Raw genomic sequence first — 25,921 nt, 5'->3', positions numbered from 1 at the left:
AAAGTCTTGGCTATGTACAAGCAGTGTGCCGCTGGCCAGATGGCGCTTTAGTGCGTTATTTCCCGATAGATCAGTTCCTTGAGCTGGGCGCGAGTCAGTGGCTCCTTGGAAAAGTCGGCGTCGAAAAATTTTGGATCCAATGGATCAGCATCTGGCTCATCACTCGGATCATGGTAAGGCTCCAGGTATGGGTGAGCAAGTGCTTCTTCCACTGTGATGCGCTTCTTTGGCGAAAAAGCCAGTAGCTTCTCAAGCAAATCGAGCGCTAATGGTTCAGCTCGTGGGAACAGCTCAGCAAAATTGGCCCGGTCGCAGTAAGGCAAAGAACGTATATAGTCTCTTGATCGAGAAGAAGTGATGGAGTAAAAGTCGTCCAGCGACGGTGTACCAAGGACGCCAAGAATCAGAGACAGTTGATGGTGGTAGTCGCGACCGGGGAAGAGAGGGCGGCCCGTCAGCATCTCCGCGAAAATGCAGCCAACAGACCATAAGTCAATCGCCTTGGTATACTCCTTGAAGGAAAGCATGATTTCTGGTGCTCGATACCACCTTGTTGCCACATACTCTGTTAAGTATGCCTTATTCTCAGCTTCAGGCTGCTCTGCACTGCGAGCAAGACCGAAATCACAGATCTTCATATCGCAGTTCGCATTGAGGAGGAGGTTGGATGGTTTCAGATCGCGATGCAAGACACCGGCCGAATGCAGCGCCTTGAGTCCACGCAGAATCTGGTACACAAAGTACTGGAAATGGTCGTTGGACAGATCTTGCGTACGTATAATCCTGTGAAGATCCGTTTCCATGAGTTCCTGTACGAGATATACGTCGGTAAATTGCTCAAATGAAGCGGGCGGTAAGATATCGAGGATGGATATAATGTTTTCGTGATGAAAATGGCGGAGCAGCCTGATCTCACGCAGGGTACGCAAACAGAACATTTGGTGATCAAAAGGCGTAATTCGCTTCACGGCAACGCGTGTAGATGTAGGTACATGAATCGCGGAATAGACAACACCATATGCGCCCTCCCCTATTTTCTTTACAAGCTTGTAGGATCCGCCTAATAGAGGCCCAGAAGAAACATCCCTCCGAGGAGCTTGCACTGACATTTGTGGTTGGTAGCTCGGCAGTGCACCATTGGGCGCATTCGCATCCGATTGCGACATGGTACAAATGTGCCTAGTGGCAATCAGCGCTTGGCGTACGCGATCTACGGTCTTTGTAGTCACGTGTTGGTCCAAGTGGATTGGATGATAGTAACCGACTGGGTACACATTAGGGGGCTGTGTATGCACCAAGCTCGGACGTCGCGTGACTTGACAGGGATCTTGTCATATTGGGCTGCTTCTTTCTGCTTGTCGGACCTGCACCGTGTACCGCGAAAAGACATGCTGGCCGTGAATTGAGTCCATTTCAGCTAAATAGAGCTTGTCTTCCTACAGTGTCTACGACATGCATCATCCTTCATCGTCCCGAGAGCAGAGGCATGCAGGCGCACGCCCTGTACGTCTTTGTCGCGAGGATGTGTGTTTCGCCTGTATTTTTCTTTTTGGGGTCTATCGTATAATGCACACTTTTCTCGACGATTTCTAGCATAGGCGGATCGATCGTTACGACCATCTCGTCTGTGTCGGAAATTGGTCAAGTAATGTCAGCCAACGGCGTGTCCGTATTAGGGCGCTGTTCGCGCACACGACCCAGTGGAGAGCCAGAATCGGTCCCTTTTTTTCCTTCTGACTAATGGATTGACACATGCAGCAGGGGCAGATGATCCCCGCGTGGAGCAAGTAGGCTTTCCCCTAGCATGTCCAATTTACCTGAACTGCCGTCCGGGTTTGGACGGGACTCGGCGTATCCGCCGATGCCGACTAGGCACACTGATCATGGAGCAAAAAAGCATCAGTCTGCAGCGCCTCGTCCTGCTTTTATGGTGTCACCTCCTAATGATCTCACCGGCGTGGGAGGGGGCATGCCGCGATCGTCATCACACAACGATATTTTGCAAGCGGATGCTCCAGTCGCAGTATTGAACAGTGATACTAGCGCAAACACGAATATACCAGGAACGTCACGTATTCTTCGTCGTCCCCGGAGCTTCCAACCTCTTGCACCTGAGACAGTAGCTGCTCCAACCATTCAGCCAGTGCCTGCCCCTATAGCATCACCACCTCCTCAGCAAGAGCCAATTGTACAGCGACAGGCAGCGCACGAGGTGCAGCATCGTGCACGATCAAGAGTCGAAGCCCAAGCCCAAGCACGAGACGCGCAGGTCCACGAAGCCGGTACCCGAGAAAGGCATGAACGCGGAACACAGGAAGTCCAGGCAGCAAATACGGCGTCGCTGCCTACCATCCGCGTGTCACTGCCCGATACAAATTCGTTGAGGGAGCAGCGTGAACGAACGATGTCGACCAATAATGAGCTGGACAAGCTTCGATGGTCTGTCCAAGTGCTCAAGTTTGTCGAGCGAATGCGGGCGAGTGAAACAGAAACTGACGAGAGTGTGCAAATTTGGATCGAAGAGGCCATCACAGAGATCGTACAGTGTGCGTCACATCCGCAGCCCAAGCCTGAGGCACTGTACGCCCGCGGAGACCTGCTTGCGAGTGGGGCGTTTCCCACGTACGTTTCCAAGGATCTGCGATCAGCGTTCAGTGACTTTGAGCGCTCGGCCCGAATGGGATGGGCACCAAGTTGGTTCCGTATCGGTCGCGACTATGAGATGCTGGGCGACATTGCCCGCGCGCGTGCAGCATACGGGCGCGGTGTGAATCTGAGTGATGTGGGGTGCATGTACCGTATCGGCATGGCAAAGATGCTTGGCCAGCTCGAGGTACCAGAGGATATGCCTGGAGGTGCATCGCTCTTGCAAGCCGCAGCTGATGCATCGACGGTAGATACACCGCACCCTGCCTATGTATACGGCCTGATTTTAACAGGCGAGCTCCCCAGCGTGCCTATACCCTTGGAATACTTCGCCTCGCCAGAACATCCGTCACCCACATACGAAACACTTATGCCATTGGGGCGTGAGTATCTGCAGCGTGCTGCGTATCTCAACCTGCCGGCGGCGCAGTCCAAGTGCGGCTGGTGTTATGAGCATGCCCAACTCAGCTTCCCATTTGATCCCTTAATGAGCGTGCAGTATTACAGTGCTGCGAGTCAGGGCGGCGAGCCTGAGGCCGACATGGCACTGAGCAAGTGGTTCCTCTGTGGTGCCGAGGGATGCTTTGACAAGAACGAATCTCTCGCGTGGACCTTTGCGGAGCGCGCTGCCAAGCACCGCATCCCCACAGCCGAGTTCGCTATGGGCTACTATCTAGAAGTGGGTATCGGCACGAAGATCGACCTGGTGGCAGCTCGAGCGTGGTACGCTCGAGCTGCCGCTCAGGGCAACACTGATGCTGCACAGCGCCTTGCTGCGTTAGAATCTTCCCAGTCCGAAGCTCTTTCTCGAGCGCAGCATCAAGCGCACCTCAATGAGCGGCTGTACTCGGCGCATCAAGAGGCGCGCAAAGGTTTACGGGAAACTCAACCCACACGAGGCGATTTGGCTCGACGCCGCACGCTCATGATGGCCGAGGCGAGTGCTCAGCGTCGTCGCGCCCCACGGGATGCACGCGCTCCGCCTGTGACGTCACAGAACCTGCACATCCCATCCCTACCAGCTACTGCTCGTCCCATGCGGGCCCCACAGTCCTTTAGCGACATGGGTTACCAGCCCAGGAACGACAAGGACTGCGTCATTTGTTGATCGTAGCAGCTAATCTAAGGCCATGGAAGGTTCTCGACACTGTGTGCTACGGAAACAAGGCGGCTATGCCGGGCCGCGGGGCATCGAGTCTCTAATGGCGGTCACTTCAAACTTGCATGACTTTTACTTGCCCTGGGGAGCCTCCTTGTAGGCAAGGCAGTGCTCCTCCTCCATAGCAGAGACGATGGTGACCATGAGGTCCTTGCCGTCCTCAAAGTCGTTGGTGATCTGGTCACCAAGTTCGCCCTCAGGCACCTTCACATCGTCCTTCGACGAGCCGTCGTTCGACATCAGGTTCAGGTAGCCGTCGTCGATGTTGATGAGCTGGTACTCACGGCGGGTCACGTTCGGCACATCCATGTTGTGCGTCGAGGGCGAAATGTCTTCGTACTTACGACCCGTGAAGATGTCCGTAGCGACAAGGTGGACCTTGGCGTGACCGTGCTTGCCAGTCTTCGAGGTCGACATGTCGACAATCTTGCAAGGGCGGCCCTTGATCACGACGTGACCGTTCTTACGCAGGGCCGAGCACTGCTGGGGGTAGGTCACCGAAGCACCGGCGTGGGCGGTCTCGAAGTTGACGTTCTCAGCCTCGTTGTCAGACTACATGTTAGTCACCACTCTCTGATGCTCCCGGGTACGTACCATGTCGTTGTGGTTCAGAAAAGGGGCGCGAAGCGCTTTTTTCACCCACCGGGCACGGAAGAAGAAAATTCGGCCGTGCAGAAACCGATTCTTGTGACATGAAAGAGCGGGGCCTACTGGGTCTCACAAGGAAGCCTCCTCGTACGGGCGAGCTCTGCATGACTAAAATCTCTTCGCGAGGTGCTGCGGCGCCTCGGCGCATCTCGGCCGAATGAACCAGGCCCACAACACACATCGGTGTGGCAAACGTCGCTGCTCTTTCAAAACGTGACCTCCTCCTCCCTACCGTGTCCCGTGACTTGTGACACGCCGTTACGCGCCACGCGTCAAGCAACACCGCGATCCGCTCCACAGAAATGGCACAACCTACAGGAGCAGGTCATCCTGCGCCGACTGAGGCACCGCATGCCTACGTGGACCAGTCTGCTGCATACACCGAAGCCACGAACCCTACTCATGAATCGACGGATGCCGCGGGAGCGCGTAGCACGGATTCAGGTGCTGGTGCTGGCCAGTCGGGCATCGAGAAGGACGTCGGTACAATCCTTGCCGGTTTGAACCAAGAGCAACTCGAAAGCATTGTGGCTGCTGCGCGTGCAACAGACAGCAGCGACCATCACGGCTACGGCTCGAACCAATACGACACGGCCAACGTCCTGGCTCACCTGCCACCTGGCCTGGGTCAAGCCGCGTCGACGCTGACATCGTTTGCATCCTCATTCAAGCGCACGAACCCACCTGTCATTCCATCGGAGGAGGAAATCACGGGCACTGCCGCACTGTCGGAACCGCCGAGCCACCACCACTTGGGTGATGCGCCGCCGCCACCTGGTATGGAGCATGATATGCAGCACGATCGCCACGTGCACAGTCAAGCGCACAAGAGTGCGGCGTCGGCTGCTCATGACTCTGCTGCCACGGCGGCGGCTCTTGCTGCCATGGGCACGCTTGCTGGACGGCAACTGCCCGCGCACTCGCAAGCGCATGCCCTCGGTGAGCGTGACGGCGGTGCCCTCGGCACGGACCCTAGTATGGATGCCAAGTTTGTGAATGACCACAGCCTGAATTCGGCGCAGTACAAGCGCAAAGGTCCTGAGCTCGATCGCCAGCGCAAGGACAACCACAAAGAAGTGGAACGCCGGCGTCGCTCGGCTATCAACGATGGCATCGTGCAGCTCTCGCAAATTGTGCCTGGCTGCGACGTGAAAAATACAAACAAGGGCTCGATCATCGTGGCGGCCGTGCGCTACATCCAGGACCTCAAGAACAACGAAGCGAGTAATATTGAAAAATGGACGCTGGAGAAGCTGCTGATGGACCAGGCCATGAACGACCTGAGCATGTCGCTGGATGAGAGCCGTCGGGAGGTGGAACGTCTACGTGCGCAGCTGGGTATGGCCGAGGCCCATCGGTCTGGTGATAAGAGTGCTGCTGGCAACGCTGCGAACGGCACACATTATGCAGGGGGTGCGCCCCACCAGCGCTTCCCTCCGCCTCAGCAGGCCTTCCAGGGCGAGTCGAGTGAGGGCACGGATCTGGGCGTCTCGTTGGATCAGAGCCATGTGGGACACGGCGCGCCTACGGCCACGGGCTTGGAGCATGCCAACATGCTTGGTTCACACGCTCTGGACACGGAAGCCAACAAGCGCGCCCGTCTTGTGTAGTTGTATTCATAGTCACCGTTATTTCGCTAGCAGCGCCTGATGCATTCGCTCTTGCATATCGGCTATGCACAAGACAACGGCGGCGGCTTGTTGTGACACGTCTGCTGAGGCATGCGCCATGGTCTGGATACGCAGTAATTGCGCTGAATGCGACCTGGCCAAGTGTGCGCCGCCATCTGCCTCGGTGGCCATATCCAGCACGACGATCGCCAAGGACATGGCTGCTGTCCCCACGTCGGCATGCGCATCTGAGCCCCACACCTCAATGACCTCTAGGATATCAGGCAGGACTCGTGTCATGAAGAATGCCGCATTCCGCGCATGATAGCACAATACGCACAGCGTGTGCAAAAGAGCACTTGTGGCGCCTGGCACGAGGGCTGTGTCACTGCCAGCATACATGCGTGATGTCTCTTGGCGTGCACGGTCCAAGCGGCGAATGAGGGGGTAAATAAACGTGTCGGTGGCGACAGCCGTGTACGGAGCCGTAGGCCGAACGCTCCATGGCGGCGCAAAAGGTAGGGACACGCGTGCCATAGCATGTGCTTTCGAGATGCGTGCCTCACCAGCGGCCGTGGTACGCTGCACCGCCGCCTCGGCCAGGGTATCTGCCGTGCACGCCCGGCTCCCGCTCATTTCGACGGCAGCCGAAGCCACCGCACGAAGCATCGAGAGTCGCTGTGCAAGTGAATAGTGCGGCGTGAAGAATTGCTCGTACAGTGTATCGACGACCGGCATGGGCGCCGCGATGCATAACGCACTCAAGGCGCGGGTGCGCCTCTCGTCGAACGCTTCCAAATCATATGTGTCCTGCATCGATGCCAGCGCCATGGCCAAGTCTGTGCCGTGCTCGGCAATTTCGTGACCCCAGCCCGTCTTGCGTCGAATAAGCGCCTCGGCGTGCTTGATGACGCACTTGTTGGCCTCATAGTCACGTTGCCTTGCGAGCGGGGCCAGTTCATGCACGTACACGGGCACCCGTGTTTTCTTCTGTAGGGCATCGCCTAGCATCGTTGATGTGTCGTTGGGATCGTCGTGCGTCGATGTCTCCGAGTCGGATGACGCGTCCAGATCCTGAACGAGTGGACGCCGGCGAGGCGGCGGCGACATCGTGCGCGGTGGGGGATAGACGGGCCAGACTGGCTCTGTGGGCCACGGATACGGTGGCTCATCGGGCCACCACATCTCTCGAAGGTACATGGCCCGCAAGACGCGGCATGCACCGCGACCGTCACCGCGACCCTCCCATACCTGTTCTGGAAAGGCAAGGGGCTTGGGATTTGTGGCTTGACTGAGCACCTCTGCTATCAGCATACCGAGACGCCGGATCCGAGCATCTGTGTGCTCGAGGTGCGAAGATACGCCACGAAGGAACATGGGCGAATGTGCATGCGCCCCCAGCGTTGTCGCATCACTGTGCCGGATGGCCGTAAGCACCTGCGTCGTCACGCACTGCTCGAGTGGGTACGTCGCGTACCGAATACGTCGTGGATCGCTCCACCACTGGACCAAGCCCTCGAGCGTTATGGCCGCCTCCTTCTCCATGGCCCAAGATGCCGCTGCCATGGCCATGAGTGGCGTGTTTACGACATGCAGGAGCACATGCAGGCGGTCCAGTACCTCGGCCGCGATCGTATGCAGGGTATCGTACGCCGTGAAACCCCATCGCCATGCATCGTGTGACAGAAACGCACGGCCCTCTGTCCCAGGCGTGAGCTCGTCATGCGCTACAGGCCACGCGTACTGCGAAGGGAGCAAGCGCGTTTGCATCGTGCGCACGAGCGACGTGATCAAAGCTTCCTGCGTCGGCGCGTCGCATAGGCCCAGGACGGAGCGCCATGCCCGAGCCTGTGCATGGGGCAAGATGGCGTCCCACATGCGCTCCACGACGCCGATGCGCGAAAGACGCGTGATTAGCACGGCTATACGCTCCGCTTCATTCGGTAGCACGTCGGGGCAGGCACACATCAGCTGCAATAGCCATGGTTTGTACACATCCAATAGCGCATGATCCAAGGGTCCGAACGTGTTGGCTACGCGCGTCGGCAGAGCCGCGATTTGAGCCACAGCGTCCGACCACATGAGGTCGCGACGTGCCATATGCGGCTCGGCGCGGACCGCTTCTAACGTGCGCAAAAGCACAAGGGGCGCATGAAACCGCGTCAGAATGTGCGCCACAGCATCGAGCGTAGATGCATGGCACTGAATCGATCCGCTCAGCAGGGCTGAACATGTGTGCAGCGTATGCGGCCACACACGTGCTGATGCCGGTGGCACGAACCAGCCGTTCAACACAGGCTCGTACAATGCATGCTCCTGCAGGATCGGGGCCCACGTCACGAGTGTCTCGGTCAAGAGGGTATGCTGACAAGCGCCCCACCATCCATCGTCCTCCTTGTCACGCGGCGCAAGCTCGGCGTAGCTTGCATACGCCTGTGGAAGCGCGTCCACGAGCGCTAGAGGCGGCAGAATAGCCTCGAGGACCTGCTCCCATTCCGTGGCGGCCGTGAGGCGTCCAGGCCATGTCATGAAAGTGGAGGAACCTGGGTCGACTCATGACACCGACCCCGGTGGCTACGCCGGGTGGCGGGTTGTGTGTCGCGTGGCAGGTGCGCGGTAAGCCCGTGCTGCTGGTGGGTGGCGGCGAAGTGGCTGCGAGTCGGATCGTGCACCTGAAGCATGCTGATGCGCATATTACTGTGCTCGCGCCGCAGGACGCACTGCATCCCGATGTGGCTGCGTGGATTCAGCAGGGCGTCGTTCAACACTATATTCCTGGCTTGTACACCCAGACTGACCAGCTTGTGCGCGAAGATGGAAGTGACTATGCCATGGTGCTAACGGCGATCGACGATGCGGAAAAGAGCCGTGAGATTTGCAAGTGGTGCCGCTCGCGCCGGATTCCCGTCAATGTCGCCGATGTACCGCCTGAGTGTGACTTTTACTTTGGCTCGATGATCCGGCGTGGGCCGCTGCAAGTCATGGTTTCGACGGGAGGACAGGGCCCGCGCCTCGCACGCAAGCTGCGACAGTGCATCGAGGCGACGATCCCTGAAAGCGCCGGACATGCGCTGAGCCGCGTGGGTGTGCTCCGTGCCAAATTGCGACAGGTTTCGCCCGAACCTGCGCTCAGCGCTGCGCGCATGGACTGGATGTCGCGGATCTGCGATGCATTTCCCCTCGAAGAGCTGGCGCGCCTCGATGACGCCACCATGGATCGCTGGGTCCAGCACCACTGGCCCCGCCGAAGCGTGCCCGCTTCCAAGGGGCGCCGCTGCACGGTGCACCTCATGACGCGCGATGTGGTGTCCTGTATCATCGGCGGCATCATCGGCTTGTACATCTCGTCTCGCCTGCGTAAGTAAAGAGTGTATTCGACTAGGTGGACCCACCATCTATCAGACGTCACCATGGCCAGCATCAACATAGGCTCACCTACTACATAGAAGGATAGCGTGGCGATGGCGGCGCTATGACCGACGCACCCGTATGCGACGGCGGCGGCAGCACATATCCCGAGGGCGCATTCTGCTGCAGGTACGATGGAGGAGGTGCTTGGTATGCTGCCTGCGCAAAGGGTGCTTGGTACACACTTGGCGAAAGCGACGGCGCAGCTCCCGTGGCTGACTGAGGCTGTGTCACCATGGGCTCTGATCGGGCCACGGGCGCATACGTGGCAGACGGCGTGGGCTGAGAGTACGACTCCGCGTCGTGGGGGGACATGGCAGGCATTGGCTGCATGGATGCCCCGTTGGTCAGAGGCGCCTGGTACGTTGACTCGGCCACATAGGCATTTGGCACTTGTGGATAGGCCGCGTAGGCATCCGCCTGCGGCGCAGCGTGCGTCGGCATGCGGTCGTACGTGTACACAGACGACGTCGGGCCCGCGGGAGGAGGCGGGTGTGGGGCTGGCATGGGCGGGAAGGAGGGAATGGCATCACTGACATGGTTCAGACCCGAGTCGGTCAGCATTCTCTGCATGCCCGAGGTATCGCGCTCGTCCGCGGGCGGCGGCTCGTGGTATCCATAGTATGACGGTTCTGGGGGCATAATCACCTGCTCCGGAGCACGCACTCCCTCTGCCTCCTGCACTTCGTCCACGCCGTCTATGCTCTCTGGCACGGTGGCCAGGCCCATCGTGGGAGGCCTGCTCCACGTTGCCTGGGGGAAGGTCGTCTCTGCTGATATGTCGGCCTCGGGCGGTGCGACCCATCCCTGACTGCCACGCTCTGTGTCCTGTATGACGGCAACGCGCTGGCCGTTCGTGTCGACTACAGCTGCGGTCTCATTCGCCTCTGGCATGTCGTAGCGAGGGTGGGTCGGCATGGGCGACGATGGGGACGGCTCCGTAGGATCGACAGCGAGTGGTGCATCATGCGGCTCAAAGCGGATATGGTCTAACTGGCGCACTGCTTCTGAGAGCACGCGGTTTGTGCGAGCTTCATTGCGGTACGGAGCGCGCTCCTCGTTCGGGTTGGTCGGTGTCAGAGGCACTTCGTCGGCTAGACGCCGTGTTGACTCGGCAATGACGATAGCCTTCTCTGCGAGCTCCATGAGACCGCTGCTCTTGAGGTGGAGAGCCTCGACAATGGCACGGCGTTTGTAGTCGCCGAGTGTCGCATACTCATGCGCAATCTCATTGTTGAGCACGTCCATATCGCTGCGCAGCTCACGCAGACTGCTCGTCACCTTAGCAAGGTCCTTGTTCTCTGGACCCATTCTAGCCAGCTTGCGCTCCATGCCGTCGATCTTGGTCACAAGCGCGCGACGACGGGCCTTGAACTCGGCAAACTTCTCCTCTCGGGAGCGAATCGATTTGAGATGTAGACGCATGGTCGAGACATAATAGTTGTAGCGGTTCTCAGCACGACTGAGATGCTCAAACAGCAACGCTACCTTCGGAAGAATGTCCTCGAGGTCATCGCCCTCGTTACTGCCCCAGGCACGCAGCGCGTCACATGTGTACTTGAGCTCGTTGGCTGTCTTGGCATTCGATGCGACAAAACTCTTCTCAGCATGTATCAAATCCTGCAAAAGCTTCAAGTCATTATTTCCCAGCGACGGGATCATGGAATTGTGAGCCACCGCCGACTGGGCCTTGCGGAACAGCGACATGGCGAGATGCAGCAAAAAGCAGTGCCACGGGCAAGACTCCAGCGCGCCCCTACAATTACGTACGGCTTGGGTCGCGCACGCGCGACGGACCTGCCCAGCCGCCCCTGCACTCCGGGCAGGCCTGCATGGGTATGACGTAATGACACGTGATCAAGATCCAGCTGCCTCTGGCCGGCGCCTGCGCAGGGTGCCAGGGGCTCGGATGGTGGCGCACAGTACGCACAAGCGAAAACGCAGCGCCATACGGGCGGACCATGCGCGCAGTCATCGACTAGGTCGCCTGCATGCGTCTTTGTATACCTGGTCTGAAGAATCGCGCGAAGAGCTGAAAGAGGCTATTCCGAGGCACCCCTTCAATTTTGCCCTGCAGGTCATTGCGCCCCACACCACAGAGGACCATGACGTGGTACGTGCTCTGCGCGATGCGGTGAAGGATGCTGGGCCCGGACCATGCATAGCCCAGGTGTCCTTGTCTCTTTTTCTGGAGCCGAGATTCGTCGCACAGTATGTTCGCACCGGCTCTCTCTATGCCCTCAGCACGACATGCCTAGACACGCAAGACACGGTTTGCCTCGACGGCCGCGGCATGCTTGTGCTTTCTTTACTCAAAGATACCTACCAACAGCTTGGACTCGTCGGACGTCCTTGTCGCTTTGCGCACGGCGCGTCAGGTCGCATGGGCGACCGACAAAGTGGACCTGTATCGCGGTACATGGTGGAGCTCCCGTTGTGTGATCCCTCTTTTGTGCCAGGAAAACGTGGTTATGAGCGCGCATTACGGTGCCTGCGTGCATGGGACCTACGCCGATCAGCTGCGGGCACAGCGTCGCACACGCACGGCACACCTGCAACGTGGTCCATGCTGCTCGTGTGGACGCCGCCCGCGTCGCCCAACGCACAGCGTCCGCGCGTCTGGGCACCCGTGGAGTATGACGCTCTTCGTTCGGTGCGTCATCTATCACCCGACGTGTGTCTCGACATTCACTCTGACGTATGGGTTCCTGCATCCGTCGATATCTGCCAAGATACCATGCAGGATATGTGGTCGTCGCTCCATGCCCATCTTGAATGGCTCGGACTGGCCATGTGGCCATCTCCGCGCCTTCGAACGTACGACCGCTGCGATCACCGCATTGCTATGTACGAACCACCTGCTCCAAGCTCGCCCAGCTCATTTGTACAAATGACAGTTCGTGGCTTTCTCACACCCATGCTGCTCGTCCGAGTGCTCGAGTGCCTGTGGGCATCGTCCCTGCCCTGGGCGTCTTTGACCGTGAGCGGGTTCGCCGATGCTCCCATTGCATGGGCCTCCAAGTACCCTGGTGTGGGTCTGGCGCTAGGTAGTGCCACGGCGCTGCCAGAAGGCATGCACGACGGATTAAACGCTGCTCAGCGCGCACGGAAAGTCCGACGCAAATCCCACACGCGCCGCGGCGAATCGGAGCATGGATTCTTCCAAACAGGAGAAAATGGGTGGACTATACTTCTGTCTCCGCCCTCACGCAAGCGAGAAGGCGCCGTGGCGCTGATCGAATCTGTAGAGCTAGATACCCATATGTGAATGCTTAGGTCGGCGGACGCTCCTGGCCGGCCAGGCAGAAAGTGGAGGTCACCAAAGAGCGATGGCAGCTCGATGCTAGCATAAGCAGATGCACCCCCTTGCACCTCGAGGGCCCCAGTGGCTCTAAATTCGAGATTACGGCCAATGGTGCTGCGGAGTCTGACGTAGAGGCGAAGCCAGCGCGACGCGTCCGCGCAGTTTCCTCCTGCCCTTCGCTGTCGCCCGCGGAGGATTGGCTGGGCCACGCGCGTCCTCAAGTGACCCCTGCGACAGCTGTCAGGGCTGCCGAAGCCACCATTTTGGCACGACTTGTTCTCGCCCAGGTTGAGCACTAGCGACAGGTCCCTGTTCCTCGTGCCCACGTACCGCTGTCGCTGCCGATTGACTGAGAGGTACACACCTGGTGTGTGTAGTTCCCAGCTTCATTTCACGCACGCATTCCCCGATCCGTTCCCACATTCACCACGTCGACCGCTGGCACATCCACGTACCCTTCACCACCCTGCTCCATTCTCGCTGCTCAAGAGTGACCCTGCCGTCGTGTGCTACCTTGCTCCATGTTTTTCTATCCGGGAGCACAACCACTGTCGACGCCTTCTTCGGCGTCCACTCCCACCGCCCCCACAGGGGCTGGCACAGCAACGGGTGGTGACGATATGCCGCGTCATTATGTGGGACCTGCTCGTGGGCCTCCAGCTGTTCCTACAAGCATGGGCGCAGAACCTACTTTATCCACGCCCATGCGTCACAGCCTCAGTGAAAATACGCTGGATGGTGCTTCCATGTCGCCGACTTTGCTCTGGCAGATGCAAATGGGCCATGCGGTGAACCTCTCCTCTTCCCTGGGCTCGCGGCCTGTACTCGCACCGCCGTCCAGTGATAGCAAGCGCCGACGCATGTCGGCATCACAGTTCACTTCACCTATACATATGCCTCCCACGGCTGGCCATGATCCCCATCATGGTTCACCATTTGGGGGTATGGTGCCGCATGCGACGCCCCATCACCCTGGTGCTATATTCTACCCTCCCTCCATGGTGTCGCTTAGCACCCCGGATTCGCCATCATCTTCTCCTACTATGGATCCATCCATGCGTGGCTTGTCCATCACCCCAAGTAACAATCTGTCGCCACTTGCCCACCGTACATTGCGTGCTGCGTCGACTAGCGCCGCATCACCCTCGGGCGGTATGCATCCCAGTGCGTTGCCGACGTCATCGATTCATGAAAGTCCTGTGATGAGAAGGGCGAACAGCTACAACAGCGTGGGCTCACCATGGACTCATCCTGAAAATCTGTACATGTTCAATATGGCTCAAAACTTGTCACCCACAACGGCACCTGCACCGATGGCCCCACCCATGTCTGCGCCAGTACAAATGCAGCGACACTTCAGTTCGCCGCAACCTCGCACAGTTCGTGAGCGTGCCAGCAGGCAGTCATCGACAGACGTGTGGCCGGATGATGTCGAGGTGGCATTCTGGGAGGCATTACGCCTGATTCCCAAGCTAGGACGTCGCAAAGTCCTCGTGCATGGTAAACCTTGCGGTCGCAATGAACTGATTGCTGATTACATCGAACGAAAGACGGGCAAGACACGCTCGCGGAAGCAGGTATCAAGTCACATTCAAGTGCTCAAGAATGTCAAGCGCAACGACATGGAATTTCAGCAACTCATATCGGAGCCGACAAGCGAAGAGGACTATTATACGCCGGCTGGTGGTATGATGTATTCTCATGCGTTGTCCGAGTACAGCGTTGGACTGCTTGGTTTCTCGCTCGCTTCGTCCGAGTCAGCCGCCTCGCCCATGACATCGACCATATCGCCGGCTTTATCGAGTCCGCTGCCTTACACGCACTCGCCAATGCAATCACCTGCTTCTGGCATGATTTCCAAAGCGCTCGACAATCTGCATGTATCTCATTCGCCTTGTGCAAACGATATTCGTTCGTTGTCGCCACGTGGGCCAACGGTCACGTCCTCGTTTCTGTCGACATCGAGCTTGGCACAGCGGCCATCACGGGCCACACAAACACTCTCGAGCTTGCAGCCCATGCCAGTGCTGATACCAACTGCCTTCTCCATGTGGACATATTCGACCAAGACAGACGAGCGGCATACATACTCGAAGCTCGATGCGCTGGCTATGTCTCGAACCCTGCATTCTGGCGGGGAGATCTCGATTATGCCCTGCAATGACGCAGCCATGACCTCGTTCCGGTTTCCTCAACTTGCTGATATGTACAAGCGCATGGACTGCCCCTTTGTGCACGTCCATGTACCCATGTCTCTGCCTCGCTCAGACGCCTCAAATGCCCAGTTTGATCGCATGGGTGTTGCGCTGTCAATGGCTAGCACAAAGGACACACCATTGACATCCGTCTTGTCGATTTACTCTCATGGGAAATGCATATTGTCCATGGCTGACCGTCTCGAGGCGCCACGTGTGCTTGCTCGTGCGCGCTCCGATTCGACTCGGTCTTCAGCACAGCCTGCCGATAACACACAGCCACCTTCGCCAGAAAGTTCACCAAAGAAGCAATCTTCAGCGTTTTCTGATTCTGACGCAGGTTTTTCATGGGCGTATCAAGTGCCGTTCGCGACAGACTTTTGGGCCGACTTTTTGAGTCGGAACCACCCTGTGCACATATACGGCTCGGACGGCATGGTGCCCGTCGCATCGTACTGCAAGGAGCCCAGCGAGCGTGCTTCGGTGGGTATGGCTTTAATTGGCCTGGCATTTGTCCAAGAGTTTGTGATTCCCCGCAGCGACGTGGCCACGTCTGTTCCCCACGTGCCGCTGACGTCTGAGAGCCCGGGGGCTCAGCTTGGTAATATTATTGGCGTCGTGGCTTGGGACTTTGAGTGCGTGGAGTCGCTAGGTCGCGAGCCAGGCACGCCAGTGGTCTCCGTTGTAGGTCCCGACACTCGTGCCAACGTGCCCAACACACCCCAGAAACCGACACTGCACCGTGGACCAACTTCCTCCCTGCATGCAAGGAACGACGCACCGGGCGCAAAGAAGGGGCTTTTGGGCCTACAGATACATGAGCCGGCCTCTGAGGCGGAGCCACTGTCCGTCTCGACTTCGCAAGACGCAACAAACACGGAAGCTTCTTGCATTTCGGCGCCGACTGTGCCTGATCCCGCTCTGTTGCGGCCCAATACACCACCACAGCCATTGCCAACATTGATTCGAACTCAGGCGTCACCGCAAACAGAAACGAATCCAGTGAAGGTCGAGAACAAGTCGGATGCGATAACGCCAAAATCTCGCTCGACGAGCACTTCCGCTCTCTCATCCTCTGGCCCGATGGCCTCATTGCAGGTCTTGGATCGAAGTCTGTCATCAGGCACTGATACTATTTCCATGACAGCTTCCCTTTCTGCATCACCGACAACCATGTCGCCGTACGATGCTGATGCACCTCTAACGTCTCTGTCAGTGCGTCCACCAAACTTGGACATATCTGATGCGTTTCGACAAAAGGACGGTTTGCCAGACGGTATGACCACAACGCTGTCTCCAGCGGCGTCGCACACCGATTTGCTAAGCAACCACCATATGTCATCATCACCATCATCTCTGCTCACGCCAACACGCTCGCTCACTACATCTTCTCTACCAGTGCCACTTCGCTCGCATTCCATGAGCGTGCTGGACGACCAAGCACTCCGCCATCATATACAAGATCAGCATGTCACAACTCAGTCCCTCTCTCCACCTGCATCTTCACCCTCGCTTCTGCCTGATGCCATTCCATCATACTTGGACCCGACCGACGTGGGTGGACGTCTGGGCCTTTCCGCGCATGTGCAATGGAATACCCAACAGGACTTGATGGATGCCTTTCTTAACAGCTCCATGATGGAGCCGTCTGGTGTGCCTCCATGTTAACTGCATTGCTTGTAACTTGTTTCCCTTCTTTTTAACGAATCAATTTATTTTCCCTAATGTGATATTCACAGAGCCATCGCTCTTTGATTTCTACGTAGCAGTGAGTGATAAGTGACGTTTTTACGCCCTACAAGGCTCCGGAGTTGACAGGGTGGCGCATGTGGAGGCTCCCTACCTGGCTTTGCCATACCATGAACTTCGGCTCGACTGAGCTGGAGAATGCCAATCCGATTGTGTATGATATTCGTGCGCCCACGTTGCGTGGACCGAGCTACTCAGACTCGCCTGATTCTTGGTGGAAATGCGATGGCCTTAGACCCAATTCAACCCTTTTTACCGATGCGCAGGAAGAATGGGAGGAACAGGAAGAGGGTGAGCCTATTGATGCCCGCGAAGTGTTTGACCTCGTGCGTTCAGTCACGGACCCGGAGCATCCGCTCACACTCGAACAACTAGCTGTGGTGAATGAAGAGCATATCACCGTTGATACGGGGAACGAGAATACCTCGCCCTCGGTTGTACTAGAATTTACGCCGACAATCCCGCACTGCAGCATGGCCACACTTATCGGCCTCTCGCTTCGTGTTCGGCTTCTTCGTGCTCTACCAACGCACTACAAGCTAGGTGTCTTGATACGCCCTGGAACGCACCAGTCGGCGGGCACTATCAACAAGCAGCTCAGCGACAAGGAACGTGTGGCGGCCGCGGTAGAAAACAAGTACCTCATGGGCGTCATTCAAGGTTGTCTTTCTACGGCAGGACTCCGCGGCGTACCCGCATAATGTATATACCTAGACGTACAAGTCTTTGAGCATTTTATTCCCATTCATGATAGATGTTGTAGCGATCAAAAAGCGGCGCGTGCGTTGCTGTCGTGACATGAGACGCAATGCAGCAATCTCTGCATATGTGACGCCACCCACAAAAAAGATCACGGTCGTTCGGATCTTGTCGTCGGCCATAGGTGGTGCCTCGATCATGTCTGTTGGTATAAAGTCAAAAGTCGCGCCTGGTAATTGCAACACGGTTTCATCGACACCATGCCAGCCAGCGATCCGCGCAGCTTGTGGGTATACATGGGGATTCTTCTGCCGCTCACGAAGTGTCTGTTCATGCTGGCAGATAGTTTGGACCAGTCGTACGGAAAGTGGAGCATAACCACTGTACACGTAGCCGACATCACTTGGTGCACGTTCATTCACATCGTCGTCAATAAGCCGCAGCGGTTTGAGGACATTTGTGAATTTACTTACCCGAGGTACCTTGACAGACGAAGGAGGTGCTGGATACAAGATTCGCATGCGTTCTAGTGCAATCAGCTGGGGAAGGCATACGGAGCCGAAGGCGTGCACGACAGTCGTTCGGAAAGAGTCGAGCCAGGTTGCCTTGAGACCGCCGTGGATGTACGAAGCTAGGCAAGCCACGCGAATTATATCTAAAAATGGCGCACCCAGATCCACTAACTCGTCGATCGCTTGCAGCAGCGGAGCTATGGGTGCGCCAGCCACCAAGTTCTGCTGCACCTCGAGTAGAAAGTGAAAGTGGTCCGTGTTGGTGGTTTGTAAAAGGTGCTCTGTAATGCAAGTGTGTAGCCGAAGACTAGAGTGTCCACTCTGCAACGTGCCTAGGCGATTGACAAACGCACGCAACTCTTGCACCGTGTTGGCTTGATGCCGTCCTTCATAATCGCTGCTGAGCTGCTTGGCAGCCGCATGTAGTTTCTCTCCTACAACGGCAAAATTGTCATCACGAACGGAGTCAAAAAGTGCATCTTGGGCGCCATTTAAGCGAATCTTGCGGTGAGCGCCAGTGCCAGCGGACTGTGCAGCACCGACCCATGAGGCATCGACCTCCAAAAATCCACTCGACATGCCCATCACTTCGTCGATCAGGCCCTCGTACGTGAGCTGTGTCAGCATGGGTGTTGCAAGATCCACCATACGATCCAACACAATGAGAGCATCTATATCCGGTGCAGGCGTTTTGAGCGCAGCTGGATCTTCATCCGAGACAAGCGCTTCCTGACGCTGTCGGACGAGCAGGTCACACAGTCGATTCGCCCAATCTCCCTTTCCAACGATACGCGGAAATAGGCCCCACATACGCTGAAGAGTTATGAGTGCCTGTGCTGCATGGAACAGCGAAGTGTGATCGCCTTGCAGAAAGATCCGTGGCCACGCGAATGGATCTTCCAGGCTCAGAACGTCTTGCGACAGCACCGAGAACTCGAGTCCCAAATCAAGTAGCTGGATCGAATCGAGACAGTGATGTGTGCGTAGAAATTGTACACACGGCTCCGTGCGATGTGGAACGAAGGCCACCGTGTACTCATGTTGTAAGTCGCCCTCGGCCTTATCTGCTGTATAATGAGCAAGGATGGTGCGCAGCCACCGCGTATCTGGTCGGCATAGGTACAAAAGATGTTTCGTAGACGCATGAATATGTACAGCTGTGACGGATGCTGGTGTCTCTTCCATCCAGAACATGCGCTCTACTCCACGCTGCCGTAGGGCGGCCAGATCCGCCATCAAACCTAGGGGTCCGGCTAATGTCGGATCAATGAACAGGGTCTTGGAATCAGGCATCAATCGTAGAATGCTCTCCAGCTGATTTTGAGCTAGCTGGACGAGCGGTACCACATCGATACCGTCCCATCCGGAGCTGTCACCCGCACCATCGGCAGGCACCGCGACCATGGACAGGTTGCGTGCGTGGCGCCCTGGTGTCACGACATGATGTTACGTAATCCATGGCACATGGCGCCGCAGCGAGAAAGGCCGTCGCCGTCGCATGGTCCTGCTGGTGGCGACACAGCACGTTCGAGGTCACTGGCGGAGAATCCAGCGACATTGGGTCCGAGTCATGTCAAGTGCTTCAGAAGATCGCGTGTGGAAGATGCCTGAGCCGAAGGAGCCAGCACCTCAGTTGCACGTGTACAACAGTCTGACGCGGTCCAAGGAGCTTTTTGTGCCGCAGCGTGGACGTCTTGTGACGTGGTACAATTGTGGTCCCACCGTATATGATGCAAGCCATATGGGACACGCACGAAACTATGTTGCACAGGACGTCATCCGACGCATTATGCGCGACTACCTCGGCTATGACGTCCACTTCGTGATGAATGTGACTGATATTGACGACAAGATCATTGTGCGCGGCCGCCAAGAGTACCTGTTGCAGCAGTTCCAAGCACAGCATCCCCACCTTACGCCGGCCCTGTTGAATATTGTGCAAACGGCGTGGTCGCAATTTTTTTCCCATACGCTAATGCCGCTCACCCCACCAGCCCCGTCTCACGAGGAGGCCTCTGATCCTCAAGCTGCAGAGCGAAGTCGTGCTGGCGAGGGCGGCTGGGAACAGATCGTGCGGATGGCTCAAGATCCCAAATGGCGCGAAGAGGCGGCACAGCGCATGCCCAAGTTCCACATGTGGTTCGCTACGTTGCAAGCATCACGCGATGCCCAAGTGGCGGCTGCTGTCTCATTGGGCGCGGGCGACGCATCTGAGGCACAGGCAAGGGCCCTAATCAGCGCATCAAGCGATGTGCTGAGCGAACACCTCGATGGCACGCTGGCACATACCGTGAATGATCCAGCTATTTTCCGCAAGCTCGCTGCGTACTGGGAAGCGGCCTTTTTCCAGGACATGAAGCGACTGCATGTCGAGCCGCCATCGATGCTAACACGTGTGAGTGAGTACGTTCCAGAGATTGTACAGTTCATTGAACGCATCATCGAGAACGGTTTTGCGTACGTCGATGACGCCGCATCCGAAAGCAAGAATGTGTGGTTTGCCACGTCACACTTCGACGGCGGTGCCTGTGGTGCTGAGCACCACACGTATGCAAAACTTGCGCCGTGGAGTAAGGGCAACAGCGAGCTCTTAGAGGAAGGCGAGGGTTCCTTGGCTGCGAAGGGCAAGCGCCATGCCGCAGACTTTGCGTTATGGAAGCGTGCCAAACCTGGCGAGCCATCGTGGCCGTCACCGTGGGGTCCGGGACGTCCTGGCTGGCACATTGAATGCAGTGTGATGGCGTCGCAGGTGCTCGGTAAGCAAATTGACATCCATTCGGGTGGGATTGATCTCACCTTCCCCCACCATGATAACGAGCTCGCACAGAGTGAGGCGTTCCATGGCTGCACACAGTGGATCAACTATTTCTTACACACGGGACACCTGCATATCGAGGGTCTCAAGATGAGCAAGAGTCTCAAGAACTTTATTAGCATTGACGAGGCATTGAAGCGCTACACAGCTCGTCAGCTGCGCCTCGCTTTTTTGATGCACCCATGGCACGCCAAAATGGACTTTCGCGAGTCAAGCATGGCCGAGGTCCGCTCGGTTGAAACGACGCTCAACAACTTTTTTAGCGTTGTTACGGCGCTTGAGCGCGAGTCTCGTGCTAAGGGCGAGGCTTTCAGTGATGGCCAGCATCATTATGGCCCAGGCGCTCAGCATTTGAACGCCGCACTGCAAGACACACAGGCAGCTTTCCGTTTGGCCATGTGTGACAACTTTGATACGCCACGCGGTATTGAGGTGCTCCTCGAGCTTGTGTCGCGTGCCAATGTGTACGAGCGCGGCACGTCGCGTGATGACCTGAACGTGTGTGTGCTTGTGAATGTGTCGCAATATGTAGCGCGCATGCTCCGCATGTTGGGTCTCGGCGAGGGACCGACGCGTGAAGGCGATCTAAGCTGGGGCACAGTAGCTGCGAAAGATGGCGCTGTGGACCGCAATGAAGTCGTCGCTCCATTTGTACGCGTGCTGTCGTCGTTCCGCGATCGCGTTCGTCAGTTGGCACGCTCGAATGCATCAGGTGCAGACCTGCTCCAACTCGCTGATACCATCCGTGACGTGGAGCTGGCCGATTTGGGCGTGGCTCTCGATGACCAGGAAAATGGCCAGGCTCTATTCAAGTTCGTGCCTGCTGAGCAGCTGCGCGCACAGCGGGCCGAAAAGGAGCGCATGATCGCAGAAAAGGCTGCGCGGAAAGCTGCGGCTGCTGAGGCTGCGCGAGTCAAGCGGCGTGAACAGCTGGAGCGTGGACGTATCGCCCCACAAGACATGTTCCGCGCACCGCACACGAACCAATACACCGCATGGGATCAACAGGGTATACCCACGCAGGATGAGCAAGGTGAAGCACTGGGCAAGAAACGGCGTAAGAATCTAGAAAAAGAATATGAACGCCAACTGAAGCTGCATGCTGACTATCTTGCCGCGAGGGAGGCGAACGAAATTGACTAGGCACGCTTGGTAAACCGCATAAGGAACGTCCCGCTAGTCTGGTATGCTCGTCGGCGCCGCTCGTCATCATCATTCACGTTTTCATAGGTGAAATGATGCTTTAGTAGCTGGAAAAAGCGCTTGTCTGCACGACGCCGTTTGTGATAGCAAAAAAGGATCTCGGTGCTAGGTGTCGACAACATGCACAACGTATCAACCAGCGGCTGAAATGCCTCTTCCCGATAGACGCAGTCAGCGAGCAGGATCACATCAGGCTTGGATGGAACATTCTCCGGTATTGTTTCGCCCCAATTGAGCTCAGCGACATGGCATGCATCCACCATGTCAGGGTTCAGCGTCACGTTCTCTTCCATCAGCGGCAGCATCGGCACTTGGTCGGTAATCCATGTCTTGCAGCCTACACCAATCTTGGCAACCAGGAACCCTATAAGACCCGTTCCACTTCCTAGCTCCACGACTGTCTTGCCCCGCCATGGATGCTGCGCTAAGGCCAAGTCGGTTGCATGGGGCGCATACCGCGAAGGCATTGAGGCAATGTATGCACCGAGCACCTCTGCAGCCGGCCAAATCTTACCACCGCACCCGTTCGTCATATCAAGCCGAAGATGTATGCGGTATTCCTGTTGCGCCTGGGTATCGCTTTCAAGGTCTCTGGTAGACACAACACGTGGCTCCACGTCCGGTGCTGTTGAGTACACAATGCATGCGCGCTGATCCAAAATGGAAGGGATCTGCTCAGGCACAATATCTTCTGTGGGCTCTAAGTCTGGCGACATAGGCAGGTCATCTTCATGCACGCCAAATAAACTCAAGGTCGCCGACATGAATCCTGTCGGAAGACCGTGCCTAGAAGAACCACATTCTTGCTCCATTTTCTTCATCCACGTGGCATCCATGCCTGTCCACCCCCCTTTTGCCACCACTCGCTTGGCGTGCAGTGACCAGGTACACCTGTGCCACTCTATGGGGTCCAAGGCACCTGATCTGCCGAAGAGGCCACTTCCATCACCTGAACCACACAGACATGCTGTTCATGAGCTAGGATCACCTCCCAGGCATCACTTGGCCCAACCTAAGCCTATACCAGCTCAGTCGGCTCAGCTACACTCGTCCGCCGATGCGTACAGGTCATTTCAAACCCCGCCGCCTCAGCAGATGCACATGGTATCTCATGTCCCGATGAGCAGTGGTCTTAGTGGCGGTGCTTCGCCTCAACGCCTGTCACCTATGCCTCAGCCAACGTCCGTCTCCGTACCCAAGGTGTCACTCCCATCTGCATCGCCACCGGGCATCACGTCGCCGCACCATATCGAAATGCCGCCTAGGCCTACCATGATGCCAACACAACAAATGGCTTCTCAGCTCAAACCACAAGTGACATCTCCCCACGACATTCCGCGCCTACTCCAGCCTCCTATTGACGTTCCAACTCACCATACGCCCGATGTGAAGTACCCACAAGCATACACATCACCCAACTCCGCGGGTTTGTCGCCCAACATTCATGCTTTTTCCGGGAGCGCAGCTGTAGCTAGTGTCCCCTTGACAGAGGCGACACCCTCGATATCCTCAGCGCACTCGGCAGAGAGAGGTGATCCTGCTGCCAGCAGTGAAGAAGAGGATGACATGACGAATGAATTGGGAGATCTGCATTTGACATCGCACGACCTACCTGATATGTCTTACGTGAATCGCGTGCCACCTGCGTTGGATCCACCGCGAAGCGTGCCGTTTAGCACACCCATTACCACAGGCGCTCTATTTGGCGAAAAACTCGTCGTTGCGTCGCAGGATAAAATTCGTGTACTTGTCGTACGTCGGGGAGCACAATTCCACACAGATACACCTGAACAGAGCTCGGAAGTTATCGTGCCTCAGACGGCTGAACACTATGCATGGCTGGATAGTCCCTCGAACCTGTCACCTACCTCGCGTGACTTGCGTGCTACCACGCTGGCTTTCTGTCCGTCTGTTCAAGTCGGCAATGAACTGGTACCTGAGGGACGCATAGTATGGTACGGCACTCCTACAGGGCACATCGGTGAGCTTGACACGCTGACAGGCAAGATTACTGCGCTGCGTATCAATGTACACAAGTCACCTATCTGTCATGTTGCCCGCATTGGCAAGGCGATGGTGTGTATTGATGAAAGTGGCAAAATATCTACGTGGGTACCCCGGCTGTCTCCGCTACATTTACCGTCCACAACGCCGGAAACGATTCGCATCACCATACCGAAGAACACGTATTGCTCTGTCGAGGGCAGCCTACTTTGGCTGTGCACCCCTACCTTGGTCACAAAGTCGGCGCCGAAGCATACACAAAAAGTCCTATCTGTGCGATGCTTCAGTCCTGTGTCAGACACACGCCCATTCAATGTCATGTCGCAGGCCGGCCAGTGGCCCATGTCTGGGCCTGACGGAGGGGGCGCTGTAACCTGCTCCGCTTCTCTGCCAACGACACCTGGTCTTGTTTATTTTGGACACGAGTCGGGACACATCAGTGTTTGGAATGAACAGGGCGAATGCCTTGAACACATTTTGGTATCATCATCCCCCATCATGTCGATGACTGGTGTATTAAACGCCATTTGGTCTGGCACACGCGATGGACGCATGATTGTGCATTTGGCCAACTCGCAACACTTGCGAATGGTTAAATTATGGCAAGCGCATCGCGATAACATTTTTTCCTTGCTCTTTGACGGTTACAGCATCAATACTCAGGCGCCCGAAATCATGGCGTGTAGTCTGAGTACAGACAATTATGCTACCTTCTGGGATGCTACACTATCAAAGGACTGGATCAATGCCGAAGTAAGCAGCAAGGCTGATCTTTACTCAACATCCTCGTCGCTTCGTGCTCTTGTGATGTCATTTAACCTCGACGCAGCAGCCCCAGCTGACTTATTTGGTATGGTCGACAATATGGATTTATTCCAGCGTATTTTACGCTCATCTTGCTCTACGACACAAAATCCTGACGGATCCAGCTTTCAGGTACCTCCTGATGTAATTGTGTTCTCGTTTCAGGAGCTTGTGGATCTCGAAGACAAGCGCCAGACTGCGAAACGATTCCTCCTCGGTGGGAGCAAACAGCGACGAGGTACAGGAAAGGAATCAGCGGAAGAGCGCGAGCGGCTTCCGAGTCGATATCGCGCATGGCTCGATAAACTTGTGGCTTACGTGCGCCTTGTCATGCCGCCTGAATCACCTTTCAGTGTTTTGCTGACAGAGAACCTGGTGGGCCTATTTACATGCATTTTTGTTCGATCAGACTTGCTTCCGCGTATCCGACTTCCAGGAAGTTATGCCGTTAAGACCGGTCTGGGCGGTCGATACGGTAATAAGGGCGCGTTACTCACGCGTTTTGTACTGGATGACACAAGCTTGTGCTTCATCAATTGTCATCTGGCTGCTGGCCAGCGCAATGTGAGGCGGCGCAATTTGGATGTCGCTGATATTTTACAGTCATCCAATCAAACGCTGACGTCCAACGATCTTGCGTTTGCGCTGGGCAGCGATGGATCCATGGCCATGGATCACGAAATTTGTCTGCTTGCTGGTGACTTGAATTACCGCCTTGATCTTAGTCGTGATACGGCTATGACTCTGATCGAGCAGAATCGCTTTAGTGATCTATTTGCGGCGGATCAATTGCAACTTGAAATTCGATCCAATCCGCAGTTTGGTTTGCGCCACTTTCTTGAAGCACCCATCTGCTTCGCCCCCACATACAAGTTCAATCGGCTCACAAATGACTATGACTCGTCTGACAAGGCCCGTGTTCCCGCGTACTGCGATCGAATTCTGTATCGCTCTCGTACGGGCAATATGGTACAGTGCACGTCCTACAAACGCTGGGACGCTACGGTGTCAGACCATCGCCCCGTTTCTGCTACATTTAGCATGCGTGTCAAGTCTATTGACCGGAATGCCTGGAAGCTTGTGGCAGACCGCTCGGTAGCAGAGTTTCTGCATTATCGTGCTCAGCTCTTGCGCACAACCTCTGAGTATTTCCATTGTATATAAT

General features: G+C 56.5%; 14 protein-coding genes across 14 annotated transcripts; 8 read left to right on the top strand and 6 right to left on the bottom strand.

Annotated features, from left to right (window-relative positions):
* Window positions 1-47: 47 nt before the first annotated feature.
* MRET_0319 (mitogen-activated protein kinase 1/3) lies at window positions 48-1,166 on the bottom strand (the record flags this gene model as incomplete). Its single annotated transcript, XM_027626946.1, has 1 exon — window positions 48-1,166. The coding sequence occupies one exon, from the start codon at window positions 1,164-1,166 to the stop codon at window positions 48-50; it is 1,119 nt and encodes a 372-aa protein (XP_027483241.1).
* A 638-nt stretch (window positions 1,167-1,804) lies between these two features.
* Window positions 1,805-3,754, top strand: MRET_0318 (chitin synthase; the record flags this gene model as incomplete). Its single annotated transcript, XM_027626945.1, has 1 exon — window positions 1,805-3,754. One exon carries the CDS (start codon window positions 1,805-1,807, stop codon window positions 3,752-3,754), a length of 1,950 nt encoding a protein of 649 aa, XP_027483242.1.
* A 123-nt stretch (window positions 3,755-3,877) lies between these two features.
* MRET_0317 (translation initiation factor 5A) lies at window positions 3,878-4,402 on the bottom strand (the record flags this gene model as incomplete). Its single annotated transcript, XM_027626944.1, has 2 exons — window positions 3,878-4,357; window positions 4,400-4,402. 2 exons carry the CDS (start codon window positions 4,400-4,402, stop codon window positions 3,878-3,880), a joined length of 483 nt encoding a protein of 160 aa, XP_027483248.1.
* A 353-nt stretch (window positions 4,403-4,755) lies between these two features.
* Window positions 4,756-6,063, top strand: MRET_0316 (transcriptional regulator CBF1; the record flags this gene model as incomplete). Its single annotated transcript, XM_027626943.1, has 1 exon — window positions 4,756-6,063. The coding sequence occupies one exon, from the start codon at window positions 4,756-4,758 to the stop codon at window positions 6,061-6,063; it is 1,308 nt and encodes a 435-aa protein (XP_027483249.1).
* Window positions 6,064-6,081: 18 nt separating this feature from the next.
* MRET_0315 (telomere length regulation protein) lies at window positions 6,082-8,592 on the bottom strand (the record flags this gene model as incomplete). The annotated part of the gene is made up of 1 exon (XM_027626942.1): window positions 6,082-8,592. One exon carries the CDS (start codon window positions 8,590-8,592, stop codon window positions 6,082-6,084), a length of 2,511 nt encoding a protein of 836 aa, XP_027482600.1.
* Window positions 8,593-8,618: 26 nt separating this feature from the next.
* Window positions 8,619-9,428, top strand: MRET_0314 (precorrin-2 dehydrogenase/sirohydrochlorin ferrochelatase; the record flags this gene model as incomplete). The annotated part of the gene is made up of 1 exon (XM_027626941.1): window positions 8,619-9,428. The coding sequence occupies one exon, from the start codon at window positions 8,619-8,621 to the stop codon at window positions 9,426-9,428; it is 810 nt and encodes a 269-aa protein (XP_027483247.1).
* A 73-nt stretch (window positions 9,429-9,501) lies between these two features.
* On the bottom strand, window positions 9,502-11,178 carry MRET_0313 (sphingolipid long chain base-responsive protein; the record flags this gene model as incomplete). The annotated part of the gene is made up of 1 exon (XM_027626940.1): window positions 9,502-11,178. One exon carries the CDS (start codon window positions 11,176-11,178, stop codon window positions 9,502-9,504), a length of 1,677 nt encoding a protein of 558 aa, XP_027483245.1.
* A 202-nt stretch (window positions 11,179-11,380) lies between these two features.
* MRET_0312 (ribonucleases P/MRP protein subunit RPP40) lies at window positions 11,381-12,739 on the top strand (the record flags this gene model as incomplete). The annotated part of the gene is made up of 1 exon (XM_027626939.1): window positions 11,381-12,739. The coding sequence occupies one exon, from the start codon at window positions 11,381-11,383 to the stop codon at window positions 12,737-12,739; it is 1,359 nt and encodes a 452-aa protein (XP_027483246.1).
* A 557-nt stretch (window positions 12,740-13,296) lies between these two features.
* MRET_0311 (transcriptional enhancer factor) lies at window positions 13,297-16,638 on the top strand (the record flags this gene model as incomplete). The annotated part of the gene is made up of 1 exon (XM_027626938.1): window positions 13,297-16,638. The coding sequence occupies one exon, from the start codon at window positions 13,297-13,299 to the stop codon at window positions 16,636-16,638; it is 3,342 nt and encodes a 1,113-aa protein (XP_027483243.1).
* A 191-nt stretch (window positions 16,639-16,829) lies between these two features.
* Window positions 16,830-17,420, top strand: MRET_0310 (component of cytosolic iron-sulfur protein assembly; the record flags this gene model as incomplete). Its single annotated transcript, XM_027626937.1, has 1 exon — window positions 16,830-17,420. One exon carries the CDS (start codon window positions 16,830-16,832, stop codon window positions 17,418-17,420), a length of 591 nt encoding a protein of 196 aa, XP_027483244.1.
* Window positions 17,421-17,429: 9 nt separating this feature from the next.
* Window positions 17,430-19,334, bottom strand: MRET_0309 (vacuolar protein sorting-associated protein 33; the record flags this gene model as incomplete). Its single annotated transcript, XM_027626936.1, has 1 exon — window positions 17,430-19,334. The coding sequence occupies one exon, from the start codon at window positions 19,332-19,334 to the stop codon at window positions 17,430-17,432; it is 1,905 nt and encodes a 634-aa protein (XP_027482478.1).
* A 166-nt stretch (window positions 19,335-19,500) lies between these two features.
* Window positions 19,501-21,888, top strand: MRET_0308 (cysteinyl-tRNA synthetase; the record flags this gene model as incomplete). Its single annotated transcript, XM_027626935.1, has 1 exon — window positions 19,501-21,888. One exon carries the CDS (start codon window positions 19,501-19,503, stop codon window positions 21,886-21,888), a length of 2,388 nt encoding a protein of 795 aa, XP_027482477.1.
* Window positions 21,885-22,712, bottom strand: MRET_0307 (protein N-lysine methyltransferase METTL21A; the record flags this gene model as incomplete). The annotated part of the gene is made up of 1 exon (XM_027626934.1): window positions 21,885-22,712. One exon carries the CDS (start codon window positions 22,710-22,712, stop codon window positions 21,885-21,887), a length of 828 nt encoding a protein of 275 aa, XP_027482484.1.
* A 139-nt stretch (window positions 22,713-22,851) lies between these two features.
* MRET_0306 (inositol polyphosphate phosphatase) lies at window positions 22,852-25,920 on the top strand (the record flags this gene model as incomplete). Its single annotated transcript, XM_027626933.1, has 1 exon — window positions 22,852-25,920. The coding sequence occupies one exon, from the start codon at window positions 22,852-22,854 to the stop codon at window positions 25,918-25,920; it is 3,069 nt and encodes a 1,022-aa protein (XP_027482483.1).
* Between the last annotated feature and the right edge of the window lies 1 nt (window position 25,921).

Source organism: Malassezia restricta, chromosome I (genome assembly GCF_003290485.1).
Source record: "Malassezia restricta chromosome I, complete sequence".
Classification (NCBI taxonomy): Eukaryota; Fungi; Basidiomycota; class Malasseziomycetes; order Malasseziales; family Malasseziaceae; genus Malassezia; species Malassezia restricta.
Note: the sequence above shows the minus strand (reverse complement) of the source record. Positions and strands in the feature narration are given on the sequence as shown.